General features: G+C 35.8%; 1 protein-coding gene across 2 annotated transcripts in view; it reads left to right on the top strand.

Annotated features, from left to right (window-relative positions):
- Positions 1 to 15,967, top strand: part of ERBB4 (erb-b2 receptor tyrosine kinase 4) — a gene marked incomplete at both ends in the record, with an annotated part of 1,160,630 nt that overhangs the window by 833,448 nt on the left and 311,215 nt on the right. For both annotated transcript variants that reach the window (XM_079710036.1, XM_079710037.1), the window contains one exon: positions 15,734 to 15,852. In XM_079710036.1, the coding sequence (XP_079566162.1) occupies positions 15,734 to 15,852 (119 nt within the window). The remainder of the gene's footprint in view (positions 1 to 15,733; positions 15,853 to 15,967) is intronic.

Below are 15,967 nucleotides of genomic sequence, written 5' to 3' on the forward strand. Positions count from 1 at the left end.
TGTCTTCTTTGGAGAAATGTCTATTTAGATCTTCTGCCCATTTTTGGATTGGGTTGTTTGTTTCTTTAATATTGAGCTGCATGAACTGTTTATATATTTTGGATATTAATCATTTGTCACTTGATTCTTTTGCAAATATTTTCTCCTATTCTGAGGGTTGTCTTTTAGTCTTGTTTATGGTTTCCTTTGCTGTGCAAAAGCTTTGAAGTTTCATTAGGTACCATTTGGTTATTTATTTTTGTTTTTATTTCCATTACTCTAGGAGGTGGATCAAAAAAGACCTTGCTGTGATTTATGTCAAAGAGTGTTCTTCCTATGTTTTCCTGTAAGAGTTTTGTAGTGTCCGGTCTTACATTTAGGTCTCTAAACCATTTTGAGTTTATCTTTCTGTATGGCGTTAGGGAGTGTTCTAATTTCATTCTTTTACATGTAGCTGTCCAGTTTTCCCAGCACCACCTATTGAAGAGACTGTCTTTTCTCCATTGAATATCTTTGCCTCCTTTGTCATAGATTAGTTGACCATAGTTGCGTGGGTTTGTCTCTGGGCTTTCTATCTTGTTCCATTGATCTATGTTTCTGTTTTTGTGCCAGTACCATATTGTCTTGATTACTATAGCTTTGTAGTATAGTCTGAAGTCAGGGAGTCTGATTCCTCCAGCTCCGTTTTTTTCCTTCAAGATTGCTTTGGCTATTCGGGGTCTTTTGTGTCTCCATACAAATTTTTAGATGATTTGTTCTAGTTCCATAAAAAATGCCATTGGTAATTTGATAGGGATTGCATTGAATCTGTAGATTGCTTTGGGTAGTATAGTCATTTTCACAATATTGATTCTTGAAATCCAAGAACATGGTATATCTCTCCATCTGTTGGTATCATTTTTAATTTCTTTCATCAGTGTCTTATAGTTTTCTGCATACAGGTATTTTGTCTCCCTAGGTAGGTTTATTCCTAGGTATTTTATTCTTTTTGTTGCAATGGTAAATGGGAGTGTTTCCATAATTTCTCATTCAGATTTTTCATCATTAGTGTATAGGAATGCAAGAGATTTTTGTACATTACTTTTGTATCCTGCAACTTTACCAAATTAATTGATTAGCTCTAGGAGTTTCCTGGTAGCATTTTTAGGATTCTCTATGTATAGTATCATGTCATCTGCAGACAGTGACAGTTTTACTTCTTCTTTTCCAATTTGTATTCCTTTGATTTCTTTTTCTTCTCTGATTACAATAGCTAGGACTTCCAAAATGATGTTGAATAATAGCTGTGAGAGTGGACATCCTTGTCTCATTCCTGGTCTTAGAGGAAACGCTTTCAGTGTTTCACCATTGAGAATGATGTTTCCTGTGGGTTTGTCATATATGGCCTTTGTTATGTTGAGGTAGGTTCCCTCTATGCCCATTTTCTGGAGAGTTTTTATCATAAATGAGTGTTCAATTTTGTCAATAGCTTTTTCTGCATCTACTGAGATGATCATATGGTTTTTATTCTTCAATTTGTTAATATGGTGTATCATATTGATTGATTTGCATATTTTGAAGAATCCTTGCATCCCTGAGATAAATCCCACTTGATCATGTTGTTCCTTTTAATGTGTTGTTGGATACTGTTTGCTAGTATTTTGTTGAGGATGTTTGCATCTATATTCATCAGTGATATTGGTCTATAATTTCCTTTTCTTGTAGTATCTTTGTCTGGTTTTGGTATCAGGGTGATGGTGGCCTCACAGAATGAGTTTGGGAGTGTTTCTTCATGTGCAAATTTTTGGAAGATTTTGAGAAGGATGGGTGTTATCTCTTCTCTAAATGTTTGATAGAATTCACCTATGAAGCCATCTGTTCCTGGACTTTTGTTTGCTGGAATGTTTTTAATTGCACTTTCAATTTCATTACTTGTGATTGGTCTGTTCATATTTTCTGTGTCTTCCTGGTTCAGTCTGGAATGTTATACCTTTCTAAAAATTTGTCCATTTCTTCCAGATTGTCCATTTTATTGGCATAGATTTACTTGTAGTAGTCTCTTAGGATGCTTTGTATTTCTGTGGTGTCTGTTGTAACTCCTTTTTCATTTCTAATTTTATTTATTTGAGTGTTCTCCCTGTTTTTCTTGATGAGTCTGGCTAATGGTTTATCAATTTTGTTTATCTTCTCAATGGACCAGCTTTTAGTTTTATTGATCTTTGCTATTGTTTCCATCATTTCTTTTTCATTTATTTCTGCTCTGATCTTTATGACTTCTTTCCTTCTGCTAACTTTGGATTTTGTTTGTTCTTCTTCTCTAGTTCCTTTAGGTGTAAGGTTAGATTGTTTACTTGAGATTTTTCTTGTTTCTTGAGGTAGGCTTGTATCGCTATAAACTTCCCTCTTAGAACTGCTTTTTCTGTGTCCCATACATTTTGGATCTTCGTGTTTTCATTGTCATTTTTCTCTAGGTATTTTTTGATTTCTTCTGATTTCTTCAGTGATCTCTTGGTTATTTAGTAACGTATTGTTTAACCTCCATGTGCTTGTGTTATTTATGTTTTTTTCCCTGTAATTCTTTTGTAATCTCATAGTGTTGTGGTCAGAAAAGATGCTTGATATGATTTCAATTTTCTTGACCCAAGATGTGATCTATCCTGGAGAATGTTCCATGCAAACTTGAGAAGAACATATAATCTGCTGTTTTTCGATGGAATGTCCTATAAATATTAATTAAATATATCTGCTCTATTGTGTCATTTAAATCTTCTGTTTCCTTATTTATTTTCATTTTGGATGATCTGTCCATTGGTGTAAGTGAGGCATTAAAGTCCCCCACTATTATTGTGTGACTGTTGATTTCCTCTTTTATAGCTGTTAGCAGTTGCCTTATGTATTGTAGTGCTCCTATGTTGGGTGCATATATATTTATAATTGTTATATCTTCTTTTTGGATTGATCCCCTGATCATTATGTTGTGTCTTTCCTTGTCCCTTGTAACATTCTTTATTTTAAAGTCTATTTTTTCTGATATGAGTATTGCTACTCCAGCTTTCTTTTGATTTTCATTTGTATGGAATATCTTTTTCCATCCCCTCACTGTCAGTCTGAATGTTTCCCTAGGTCTGAATTGGGTCTCTTGTAGACAGCATATATATGGGTCTTGTTTTTATATTCATTCAGCAAGGCTGTATCTTTTGTTTGGAGAATTTAATTCATTCATGTTTAAGGTAATCATCGATATGTATGTTCCTATGACCATTTTCTTAATTGTTTTGGGTTTGTTTTTGTAAGTCCTTTTCTTCTCTTGTGTTTCCCACTTAGAGAAGTTCCTTTAGCATTTGTTGTATAGCTGGTTTGGTGGTGCTGAATTCTCTTAGCTTTTGCTTGTTTGTAAATCTTTTGATTTCTCCATCAATTCTGAATGAGTTCCTTGGGGGTAGAGTAATCTTGGTTGTAGGTTCTTCCATTTCATCACTTTAAGTATATCATGCCACTCCTTTCTGGCTTGTAGAGTTTGTGCTGATAAATCAGCTATTAACCTTATGGGAGTTCCTTTGTATGTTATTTTTCATTTTTCCCTTACTGCTTTCAATAACTTTTCTTTGCCTTTAATTTTTACCAATTTGATTACTGTGTGTCTCGGTGTGTTTCTCCTTGGGTTTATCCTGTATGGGACTCGCTGCATTTCCTGGAGTTGGGTGGCTATTTCCTTTCGCATGTTAGGGAAATTTTTGACTATAATCTCTTCAAATATTTTCTTGGGTCCTTTCTCCCTCTCTTCTCCTTCTGGGACCCCTATAATGCGAATGTTGTTTAGTGTTATCCCAGAAGTCTCTTAGGCTGTCTGCATTTCATTTCATTCTTTTTTCTTTATTCTATTCCACAGCAGTGAATTACACCATTCTGTCTTCCAGGTCACTTATCCGTTCTTCTGCCTCAGTTATTCTGCTATTGATTCCTTCTAGTTTAGTTTTCATTTCAGTTATTGTATTGTTCATCTCTGTTTGTTCTTTAATTCTTCTAGGTCTTTGTTAAACATTTCTTGCATCTTCTCAATCTTTGCCTCTATTCTTTTTCTGACGTCCTGGATTATCTTCAGTTTCATTATTCTGTATTCTTTTTCTGAAAGGTTGCCTATCTCCACTTCATTTAGTTGTTTTTCTGGGGACTTATCTTGTTTCTTCATCTGGTATGTAGCCCTGTGCCTTTTCATCTTGTGTGTCTTTCTTTGAATATGGTTTTTGTTCCACAGGCTGCAGGATTGTAGTCTTGCTTCTGCTGTCAGCACTCTGGTGGATGAGGCTATGTAAGAACCTTGATGGGAGGGACTGATGATGGGTAGAGCTGACTGTTGCTCTGGTGTAAAACTTTAATCCACTTGACTGTTGAAGGGTGGGGCTGGTTTCCCTCCCTGTTGGTTGTTTGGCCTGAGGCAACCCATTACTGGAGCCTACCTGGGCTCTTTGGTGGCGCTAATGACAGACTGTGGGAGGGCACATGCAAAGGAGTACTTCCCCGATCTTCTGCTGTCAGTGTCCTTGTCCCCACAGTGATCCACAACCTCCCAACCCCCGCCTCTACAGGAGACCCTCCAACACTAGCAGGTAGGTCTAGTTCAGTCTCCTCTGGGTTCACTGCTTCTTCCCCTGGGTCCCAGTGCACACACTACTTTGTGTGTGCCCTCCAAGAGTGGAGTCTCTGTTTTCCCCAGTCCTGTCGAAGTCCTGCAATCAATTCCCACTAGGCTTCAAAGTCTGATTCTCTAGAAATTCCTCCTCTCGCTGCCAGACCCCCCAGGTTGGTAAGTCTGACTTGGGGCTCAGAAACTTCACTCCGGTGGGTGGACTTCTGTGGTATAAGTGTTCTCCAGTCTGTGAGTCACCCACCCACCAGTTATGGGATTTGATTTTACTGTGATTGCACCCCTCCTACCATCTCATTGTGGCTTCTCCTTTGTCTTTGAATGTGGGGTATCTTTTTTGGTGAGTTCCAGTGTCTTCCTGTCGATGATTGTCCAGTAGCTAGTTGTGATTCTAGTGTTCTCGCAAGAGAGAGTGAGAGCACATCCTTCTACTCCACCATCTTAGTTCCTCCTCCCATGTTGTATTTTAAATAGTTTTTGGAAATATGTTCCTCCCACCCTCACCCTCTTTGGTCTTTAGACACCTATTGTTTGTGGCTCTTTAATGTAATCATATTAAGGAAGATATATACAATTCTGGAAATTAATTTAAAACCCTACTTTATAATAAATTATGTGACGTAGGATAAGCTAGTTAAATATTTTTTAAATGTTAATTTCTTCATCTGTAACACTGGGATAATTAACTTGCTCTGCCAAATGCATAGATTATTTCATATTATAGTTTTTTTAGGAAAATTTTTGTCATACTCAAATGTATAGAGTTAAAAGTGAAAATGTATCCCCATCAATGAGCACCATTCCCCCCAACCTACATTTTTCCATAAAGTGATTACTTTATGGTAATGTTTGGTATATATGTGTATATTCATGTGTATATTTATTCACATAAGCGTATATAAATTCTGGGATTTTGTTTTACAAAAATAAGTAAACTGTATTTACTCTTCTATCACTTTTATTTCATTGTACATTATATTTTCAAAATCCTTTCATTTCAGCAGATTGAGATTAACTTCATTCTTTATTTAGTGCTGCAGGAGTTTCCCAAGTTCTGGGTGAACTGTAATTTACTTAACAAATTCCTTCTTAGTGGACATTAAGTTACATTCTATTAGTCTCAATTACAACCAGTGAGCATTTTAAATACATATCTGTCCATATGTACACATTTTTCTGTGTCAGATTGCTAGAAATAAAACTGCTTGGTTACATGTGAATTTACATACACAAATTTGTTAGCAGCAAATTACTCTTCAAAAATCTTGTATCAATTTTGCTACACACCAATACTTTGCCCAATCTTTAACTTGCATGAAAACTAGATATTTTTTTTTCATTTAAGAATTATGTACACAACAATGTTTCCCTGATTTAATTTATAGTTCCTGGGTTATAGCTGAAGTCAAATGTCATTTTTACATAATTATTGAGCATTTCTATTTTTTTCTTAAACTTTCTATTCATAGTCTTTGCTCAATTTTTCAACAGTATTTTGATTTGAATGACTTCATATATAATTAGTGTGAATCTTTATATATTATAAATATTGCAAATACTTAAATTGTCTCCAGAGAGTAACAAATGTGGAAACCTCAAAGTGTTATATGAATCATTAAAGTAGTTTCCAACTTACTATGTGTCAGGATCTACTTCTCCCAAAGAAGATTTATCTGCATGGTGTTATTTTGGCACTCTATCTATATCTATATCTACATGTATACCTTTCCTATATGTATATCTATCTCTATATGTATGATCTATATACCTGTCATCTATCTATATGTTATTCATCTCTATATATCTATGTCTATATCTGTATCATCTATGTTATCTCAATACCTCTATCTCTATATATGTATGTACATTATTGGTTTATATTATTGTGTAAGTAGATATTAATAATGCACAGTATCCTTGAAACTCCCTGATGTGTTTATCACCATAGATTGTTTGCATATGAGCTTGTGTGTGACTATTCTCAAACATTTATTGATGCTTTTATTTATTTATTATTTTTTTATTTATTATTATTTTTCTTTTTTGCGGTACGCGGGCCTCTCCCTGTTGCGGCCTCTCCCGTTGTGGAGCACAGGCTCCAGATGCGCAGGCTCAGCAGCCATGGCTCACGGGCCCAGCCGCTCCGTGGCACGTGGGATCCCCCAGGACTGGGGCATGAACCCGTGTCCCCTGCATCGGCAGGCAAACTCTCAACCACTGCGCCACCAGGGAAGCCCTATTGATGCTTTTAAGGTGTCAGGTACTGTGCTAAGGTTTGAACATAAAAGGTAAATACAAATTGGTTTGTGCCTCCAAGGTTCTGTATTCATGATGTAGATGGTCGCAGAAGTACCCAATTACAACATAATGGGGTTAGGGCTGTAATAGAAATCTGTATGCCATGAAATGAGATCACCAAGAACAAACTTTGAGGGGGATGCAAGGTAAGGGCTCCTAGGTAAGGGATTCAATGAAGGGTTAAGAAAGGGATTTCTATTGACTTGACCTTTGAAGAATGTGTAGACATCAGATAGGCAGAACAGGAGTTTAGAACATGAAAAAAACAGGATAAAAAAAGGCAGTTTAAGAAATAGACAGTAGAGTTTATAATGAGGCTTGGTAACCAACCAATTTGGCTGTGAGGGAGAGAAGAGAAGAATTTGAAATTGGGTTCCAAGTTAGAAGTTGGATCAATTAAGTCAACCATGGCAGTAGTCACTGAGATCAAGACTATAGGCAGAGATTAGTGCTGTGGCTGGATTGAGGATGGAAATAAAATCTTAGTTATGTCCTTTATGAGTCTTAGGTATTTCTTATTCATCCAAGTAGAAGTGCCTAATAAATATCAGTTACTAATTGGAAACTAACGTGAGATATTTAGAGATTGTGAAAAGGGGCTGGAGATAGATATTTGAGATACATCAGAAAGTGTTATAAGTGACTCTTGAAAAATGCTTGGCTCTCTGAGGGTAATGAAGAGCATGAGGTAAAAGAAGATTATTTTTAAATTTTTATTTTAAATATGAGAGTCTCAACTATTAGCCATGAAGAAATGGCTAGTAAAGAAAGAAGCTGATTATAGATGAGAGAATATAAATAATTTGCAATGCAAAATTTGGACTTGAATATTAATGGACTGGGTAATCTAGAGCTCAGGAACATTCTAAAGCAGGAAAAGAACATCCTTCCATCTGAGACAGAAACAGCATGAATGAGTGTGTATTTGGATGAAAAAAAAATTGACATCAGAAAGGAGCACATTGATTTAGCTGAGGATAGCTAATTTCCAGTTTTCTTGTGCTATTAAATGTAGTATTTCACCTTGCATTTGAGCATTGTTTGGTATTTTAATTTCCAAAGTGAATATTATTTGATTATTAGATGTGGGCTCTGCTGTGATATTAAGAAACTAGATATTGCCTGCAAAACCCTGATGAGATAGTGATATCTCTTAGAGATGTATGTGAATTATTTTGGATTTGTCCACGAGCAAGTCAATTTACTTGGATTTTAACTTCCTTCTAAAATGAGAATTTTAGACTAGTATCATTCATTAGTTCAACAAATATTTATTCATTGCTTACCTGATGAGGGTCTGTCTTTTCCATTTTAATATTTTCTGATTATTTTCATTACAAAATTGGCATTTTTTTTTTTTGCCAATTTCAGAAGGAAACTCATCCAGATATATACTGGGTAGGAGACATTGTCTTTATTTCAGTCTATTGATATTCTGGATAGGGAACTAGGATAAGCAAAACAGAATGTGTGTGTGTGTGTGTGGGTGTGTGTATGTGTGTGTGTGTGTTCGTTTTCATCAAGTCTGGATATAGAGATGTTTGGTCTGCTATAATGCAAGGTGATTTGGAAAAGTTGAATGTCAACTTTTCCTCATTTTTTGGTTTGTGACACATCCATGATAAGATAATTCCAGTTTTTATCACTTTATTTCCAGTATATCATTTATTTGTGTATTGTAAGGTATAGCCATCAATTCTAATGTAAAAATATATTTTTAAATACTATTTATGGTTTCATTATGCCAATTCACACACTTCCCTTATTATCTTGGAAACTATATATATAGTCTTGGAAAGATTATGCAAAAACTCACACCCTCAAGAATACTTTTATAGTTAATGTAATAGGGCAATATTGTTTTCATTTTCTTGTTTGTTTTTTTTTTAATCCTGACTCATAAACTTTGTTGATGTTAATAGCCTGTTAATAAGGGAGAATTTCCCTGGTGGCCAAGAGGGTAGTTTCAAATCAGCTTTAAGGTCCCTTAATGAAGCACTGAGCATGTCTTTTAAAAATAGGTTGAATAAAACTTCATTAAATAAATGAAAAAAGCAGCTGTTGATGAAGAATAGATTAGACAACATTCCTTTCCTATTTGACATAACTAGCAATATTATCATGTCATAGCCCATGGGTCACCAGGGAATTAACTGGGACAAGGGTCAAACCTGATTAGTAGCTGCCAAATTTAGGCATACTTTTACTGACTCTGAATGTCAGTTTCAGTAAGGGCTTTGCAGGTATCTGCCATGTTTTTCAGGTGAACTGTAGCAGTTATTGCATATAAGATTAAACCATTATAATACTTGTAGGGGTGTTCACCTTATGGTATGAATGGTCAGTTCCTTTGGAGTAGATATCACCAGACTAATTAGAAATAAAAGATAATGTTATATTTTCTTCTGTGATGTGAAAATGGGTATAACTGTGGTAGTTTAGAAAGCCCAGATATGTTTTTATAATTCTACTTAACCTTTTTTTCAATGCATTAGGCCTTATGCTACTGGTTAAAATAATTGATGAAATATTAAATTATTAAAATTCAAAATTCCTTCCCTGTCCAGATCAGGATATAGTATTTGTGTAACCTGAGGCTTAACTCTATGTGGCAACAATTATTGTCAATTATTCTGTGATCTAATGTGAGATAGGAAGCAGCAGTCCAGTTTAAGACCTATCTCCATCTCTGCCTTCCCATCTAAATAAATGCTTTACCCTTCCTGCAGTAGCCACACAATAAGAAGGAGAGAGTATCTTAGAGGAGAGGTATTAAAATATTGGTTTATAAAGGTTACTTCTGAAAACCTTGGGGCTCCCAATAAAAAAAAATGAATTTTCTGGTCCCTTCCCTACACTTATTCAATCAGAAAGTAGGAAGAGGACCAGGCATCTTTCTAAGTAATTCTTACAGTCTATCAGGCACTGGACACACAGATGTGTCCAATTATTCTCTCCTGGGAAAATTAATAGTGGTATATAGTTTAGTGTTAGTGTCATTAAACCTGATTTTCTACACATTTCAGCATGCTCTGCAAGTAATATTCTTGAATGGTCTATGAGCTTTATTTGCTTCATTTAAAGTCGATTCTGATGATAGTAGCTTTCTAGAAGCATGTTACAAAACCCAAAACGCTCATTTTGCGGTGTGGGGGGGGGATGGTCACAATTTCACGACTCATAGGAATAAATATTAGATTGTAGAACTAGAGAGTACCTCTAGAGAGCATTCCATCAAGCCCACTGTCTTTAATTTAGTGGAGGTCTAAAGCATTCAGAAGAGATTTCCCTTAAATACTGACAAATAAAGACTCAAGAAGCCCATTCAGTGGCTCATTACAGTGTTTTTATCACTCTAATAGTCAATAACTTCTTCACATCCAACCCAAATCACCTCTGCTTTAACCCAAGCATTTTTCTTCTTGCTCAAACCTCCAAGTTTGTAACTGAAAACAGCCTAACACTAAAACCATTCCATTGAAGTACCATCTATTTAATGGACACAATGTGTTTCACGGACACAGTTTGTCAAAATTTGGTCAATAAACAGAAATAATCTAGGCAGCATAGAGGTGCAGGTCGTTGAATACTAACAGAAATAGAATGAAATAAAAATAAGCATGCTTTAAGATATGCTTAGCAATGTAATTGGGGGCTGCTCAGGATACTTGTCATGTAAACAGCTGCTGGATAAGAGAAAGGAACAGTTTTCTGACTGTCTTTTACTTATCTGAATGTTTTGCCTTCAGAATTAGCCAAACAATATTTCTGTTCCCACTTTAGGTCTTTTTCTTCCCACATTTTCCTACCTGCTTGCACATCAGTTGTGTTTGCTTAATCTCCCTATTAGTGATAGAAGGCTTAACAACACCAATAGGAAATTAAAGGAAGAGGACAGTCAGTGTGATTAAATCTCAGACAAAGAATAATTAGTCAATCAATCAAATGCTGGAAATAACCTAGAGTTTTTCCCATTTTCACTGGATAGAATAATGGTTTTCAGCTCTAGACTGCATATTGGAAATCACCTGGGGAGCTTATTAAAAGTATCAAATCCTAGAACGTGGCAGGTAATTTTGATTTAATAGGAATTAGGTGATTCCCAGGCATTTTCTTTTAAAGTACTCTATATCCTGCTACTCCAAATGAGGTCTGTAGACTAGTAGGCAGTGACGTAACCTGGGAGTTCATTAGAATGGAAAATCTTGGGCCCCACTGATTATCAACTAAATCAAAATTTTCACTGATGCAAGAATCCTGTTCAATGATCTAATAGAAAGCCTGGTTCAGAGCCACTGGGTAGAGGAAGTGAACAGAAGCAGAAGGCACTGAGGGTGCGAAGATGGAGGAGATGATGAGGGAGGAATGGATGGGAAGGAGGAAAAAAGGGGCCGGGTGTGAAACGTAGGAAGAAAAAGCAAAGGCTTTGCCTAAATTTACCTCATTTGTTTTTTAATGGGCAGAGATCCGTTTATTTAGTCACTGTGATGTCAGTGCTCTGTTTTGCATCATTTATGAATGCTCATTTTCCTTTTGTAACTCATAAGAAGTAACAGTAAATATTTGATTAAGAAGTAACAGTAAATATTTGATTAGTAAATTGCTAAAGTTCTTCAAATAAAATTAATTTCTTCTAAGAGAGTAACTTTAAGGGTAGTTATTATTATATTTTAAGAAGTAATTAAGCCCTTGTTTTTATTAGTGAAATGCTGATGTAATAAACCTACTTATAAATACTTTAGTTTTTTTTAGATGATAGGTATTCTCTCAGCAACATCCTTTTACTACTACAGAATACTTGGTTCCTTAAATGTTAAAGACCCAATATCCATCTGATTCTCATGGATATTTTGAATGAATCCCCATTTCCAAATTTACTGACCCTAATATAATAAGTATTTTAATTTCCCAGGTTTTATCTTTTATGTTAAACAATCAGAGTTAGTGATGTACCACTAAAGAACAAACTAGTAAAAATTCAACCCAAATATTGTAATGTACCCAATGAAGCAATTTAGAAAGGATAATATATATAGGGGGAAAAAATCTAATGAAATAATAGTCAAGCAAGGAGGGAAATTAAAATAACCACAGCAATTATAAGTTAATGTTCCCATGGAGGCTAAGTGAATTATCTCTTTGATTTCAGGACCTGTTTTTTGTTTTGTGTCTCCATCATAATAAAATATGACTATAGTTTGATGTGTTTAATTCATATTAAGTAATGCTTATTAATCAGCAAGTGCCATTAAACAGACTCTACAAAGGGAAAGTTTTCTTTCTGGAAACAAAACTCGTAAGAATGTGAAGAAATGTTTCTTAACAGCGTCTCATCATTATTTAGAGATTAAGCTTATTCCTTTGTTCTTTTGCTTACTTATTATCTGTCAAGCAAAGATTTCTAAATATGTTTCATGCTTACTGAACTTTAGGCATGTGCAAACTGTGATAACAAATAGTGCTTTTTTAGTGTTAAATGTATCTTACCTTTTGAAAAAAATCAATCATAAACTGCTTTTGAAACAAATCCCAGAATTCCCTTTTAATATCTTAAATCAAAATTTAAAAAAATAATGACTTAGAAGGATGTTTCTTTTCATGTTCCTGAAATGGAATGGCATCTCTAACATCAAAATGTCCTGAGAAAATGTGAGACAGGTAACCACTGTATGGAAGAAATTGCTATTTTGAAAAATTTATAGCTGACAACACATATGATTGAATAATTTGAATACATGTTTTAAAAGTTCACAGTATAGGCTTCCCTGGTGGTGCAGTGGTTGAAAGTCCACCTGCCGATGCAGGGGATACGGGTTCGTGCCCCGGTCCGGGAAGATCCCAAATGCCGCGGAGCGGTTGGGCCCGTGAGCCGTGGCCACTAAGCCTGCGCGTCCAGAGACTGTGCTCCACAATAGGAGAGGCCACAGCAGTGAGAAGCCCATGTACCACAAAAAAAAAAAAAAGAAAAAAGTTCACAGTATAATAATTATTATTGAACCTAAGGTTGTACTATGTTAGATTCTTTTTCTAACATTGTTTTTATATTTAAATAGTGTACTCAATGAGAGAAATTATCTTATGAACATTTAATAAATAATTTATAAAAATAAAATCATGTGGCTTCCCTGGTGGCGCAGTGGTTGAGAGTCCGCCTGCTGATGCAGGGGACACGGGCTCGTGCCCCAGTCTGGGAAGATCCCACATGCCACGGAGCGGCTGGGTCCGTGAGCCATGGCCGCTGAACCTGCACATCCGGAGCCTGTGCTCCACAACGGGAGAGGCCACAACAGTGAGAGGCCCGCGTACCGCCAAAAAAAAAGTAAATAATAAATAAATAAATAGATAAATAAAATCATGGTTATTTCTTTAAATACTATATACATTAATTTCCTCATTTAGTAGGAAAGACCAATGTATATAAATAAAGAGAAATTGAAACATTTTGTATAGTTATCTTAAATTACCCTAGAGTTAAAAAGAGAAATTAACACTTAGACATATATGTCTAGGATTAAAACATGATATGATTTATAGGATGTGATTGCTGTCTCACTTCATGCTATTTTCCAGTTGAGCAAAGCCTGTCAACTAAAAGCAAATTAGTAGACTGTCCTGTGATAACACTGATTTCAAATCTAGTAATTTGATTACTTAACATATGTCTGCCATTTCAATGAGCAACTCTTAATACATCAAAAGAGCCTTGTTGAATCTGGAAGAGAGGAATTATATTTGAATCTGTTCTTTCCAAAAGTGTCTATTAAAAGTGTTTCCTTATATGGTATTAATTACTAATTAGGACATCTAAATAAATATAACAATTGGTTAAAAGATAGGAATGTTAATGTAAGCACATGTATGAATATGAAGAGTTAATGAGTAGATTTAATTCATCTGCTTACTTGCTCAGAAGCAAGTGTGTCATATTAACTCAGGATGGAGATGTGTCTGAAAAGGTTTCAGAGCAAAATGGCACCTTAAGTGGATCTTATGAATGAGTATTTGCTAGACAGAGAAGGCAGATACGGTTCTTTTCATCATGAAGGAATGCATTGTGAAAAGGCAGTGAAAATTACAGTTGAGTACCATGAAAGGAACTGGGGACCAACAAATGGTATTTCTCTGTCTGGATGTGAAGATCATGGTGAGAGTAGTGAGAGATGCCCGTAGAAATGGTGGTCAATTGATAGAGGACTTTTATTTCTTGTTAAGGGTTTACTCCTCTAGTGCAGAGATGAGAAGTAAGCTTCATACTGTGAAACAACACTGATTTATATGCAGTGGCCCATATTTTCAAATCATTACTTTTAGAGTGGCATAGAGGATTGTGATCTGAGAAATCTTTTAGAAGTCTATGTAATAATTTAGAGCTAAGTCTCAGAACAAAGTTAGAGTAGAGAGGAAAGACAGTAATGATAAACATCTATTGCTAGTATTTGGGATTTTTATTAGGTATGAGAAGTGAGGGTGAGGGGAAAGGATAAATAGAAAACATGTCCCCAAATTTTAGTTGAGCTACTGGATGGATGGTACTATCATTAATTGAGGTATGGGAACAAATAAGAGAGATATACTCGATGGTGGAGGTGGGGAAATGATACATTCCATTTTGTACATCTAAATGAGAACTTTTGTAGACACCTAGAAATACATGTTGCATCTCAATAGAGAATTCAGATCTGGATCTGATGTTATCTACCTATAGGTAGTATGCAAAGTAGAGATGAATGATTTCATCCAGGTATATGAGTCCTTAGCCCAAAGAAAATTGTGAAGACCAACTCTGAGGAACACTAGAGTGGTGTCTTGCTATAATAGCAGTGAAGGAAGCTTTGAAGAACTCAAAAGGTGGGAAGAAACAAGGCTGAAGTGGAAATACAGAAGCAAAAAAATGATGTGCTACACATATGCTGTAAAATTCATTTCTCTAAATACTTTTAAAATATATCTTTGGAATAAGTGTGATAAGCAGAAATGTGTCCCTCAATACTATAATTTCGATGTCCAATGTATACCTTGACATACTGCTGTCAGCTTGGATTGAAGGATGTTATAAGAAAGAACTAATAGAAGTTTTTGTTGTGTTTGTTATGAATATATCTTCCTCCCTCTCTCTCTTCCTTTCCTCCTTCCTTCTTTCCCTCCTCCATCCTTTCCTTTCTTCTGTGGTGTTGCACTCTTCTTTACACAAGTCCCTCCTTTTTCAGAAATCTTAGTAGAAATTTCACTTAAATCTCAGGAATAGAAACAGTTGTGCTACTACAGATCCATTACCTATCTCTCTTTGTCTGCCGGCCTACCTACCTATTTATTTGTCAGTCACACATCCATTTTATCACCTATGTATCATCGATGTATCTGATAGGAATGATATAATGTGAATCATGTAAAAGTTTCTGTTCCCCTTTCTGCATTGACTACCAAAAATCTTGCACTTACTCCTGGGGACACCTCCCGCTGCAGGCCCTCACTGTGCACACTGTAAGTTGACTTAGCTGCTGACTCCATCCTTCACAACCTGCCTAAATGTCGCATTCAGTTGTTCTAAATTTGATTCTTTCTTGCTAAGTTGTGTGAGTTTTGTAAAGCCTTTAAGTATTTGCTGGAACAAGAAAGAATATAGAAAACAAATTCATGTATTAATTTTGAAGAGTGTTATGCAGTAATTTTGATCAACTGCAGACTTCCTTCAGTAAATGTTTGCTGAGCTGAGTCAATGACAGTTGAGTACATTGTTTCTCCAGGGCTCAGCTTTTCTCAGCTACTCCAAATCCCCTTAGAAGTTTCTTTTGGTGGCTGACTTTGATGAGGACCTATCTCTGTCTTCTGCAGTGACAAGGACTGTCTGTGCAGAACAGTGTGATGGCAGATGCTACGGACCCTACGTTAGTGACTGCTGTCACCGAGAATGTGCTGGAGGCTGCTCGGGACCTAAGGACACCGACTGCTTTGTAAGTCTGGCAGCTCTCCCTTTCACTCTCTGGTCCTCCCCTCCATCCTGGTTTCACTCAGGCACATTGAGTCTTTAATATCTTATTAAGATAAGACCAAATTTTGCCATTTTAG

This window comes from Hyperoodon ampullatus, assembly GCF_949752795.1.
Source record: "Hyperoodon ampullatus genome assembly, chromosome: 8".
In the NCBI taxonomy this organism is placed as follows: domain Eukaryota; kingdom Metazoa; phylum Chordata; class Mammalia; order Artiodactyla; family Ziphiidae; genus Hyperoodon; species Hyperoodon ampullatus.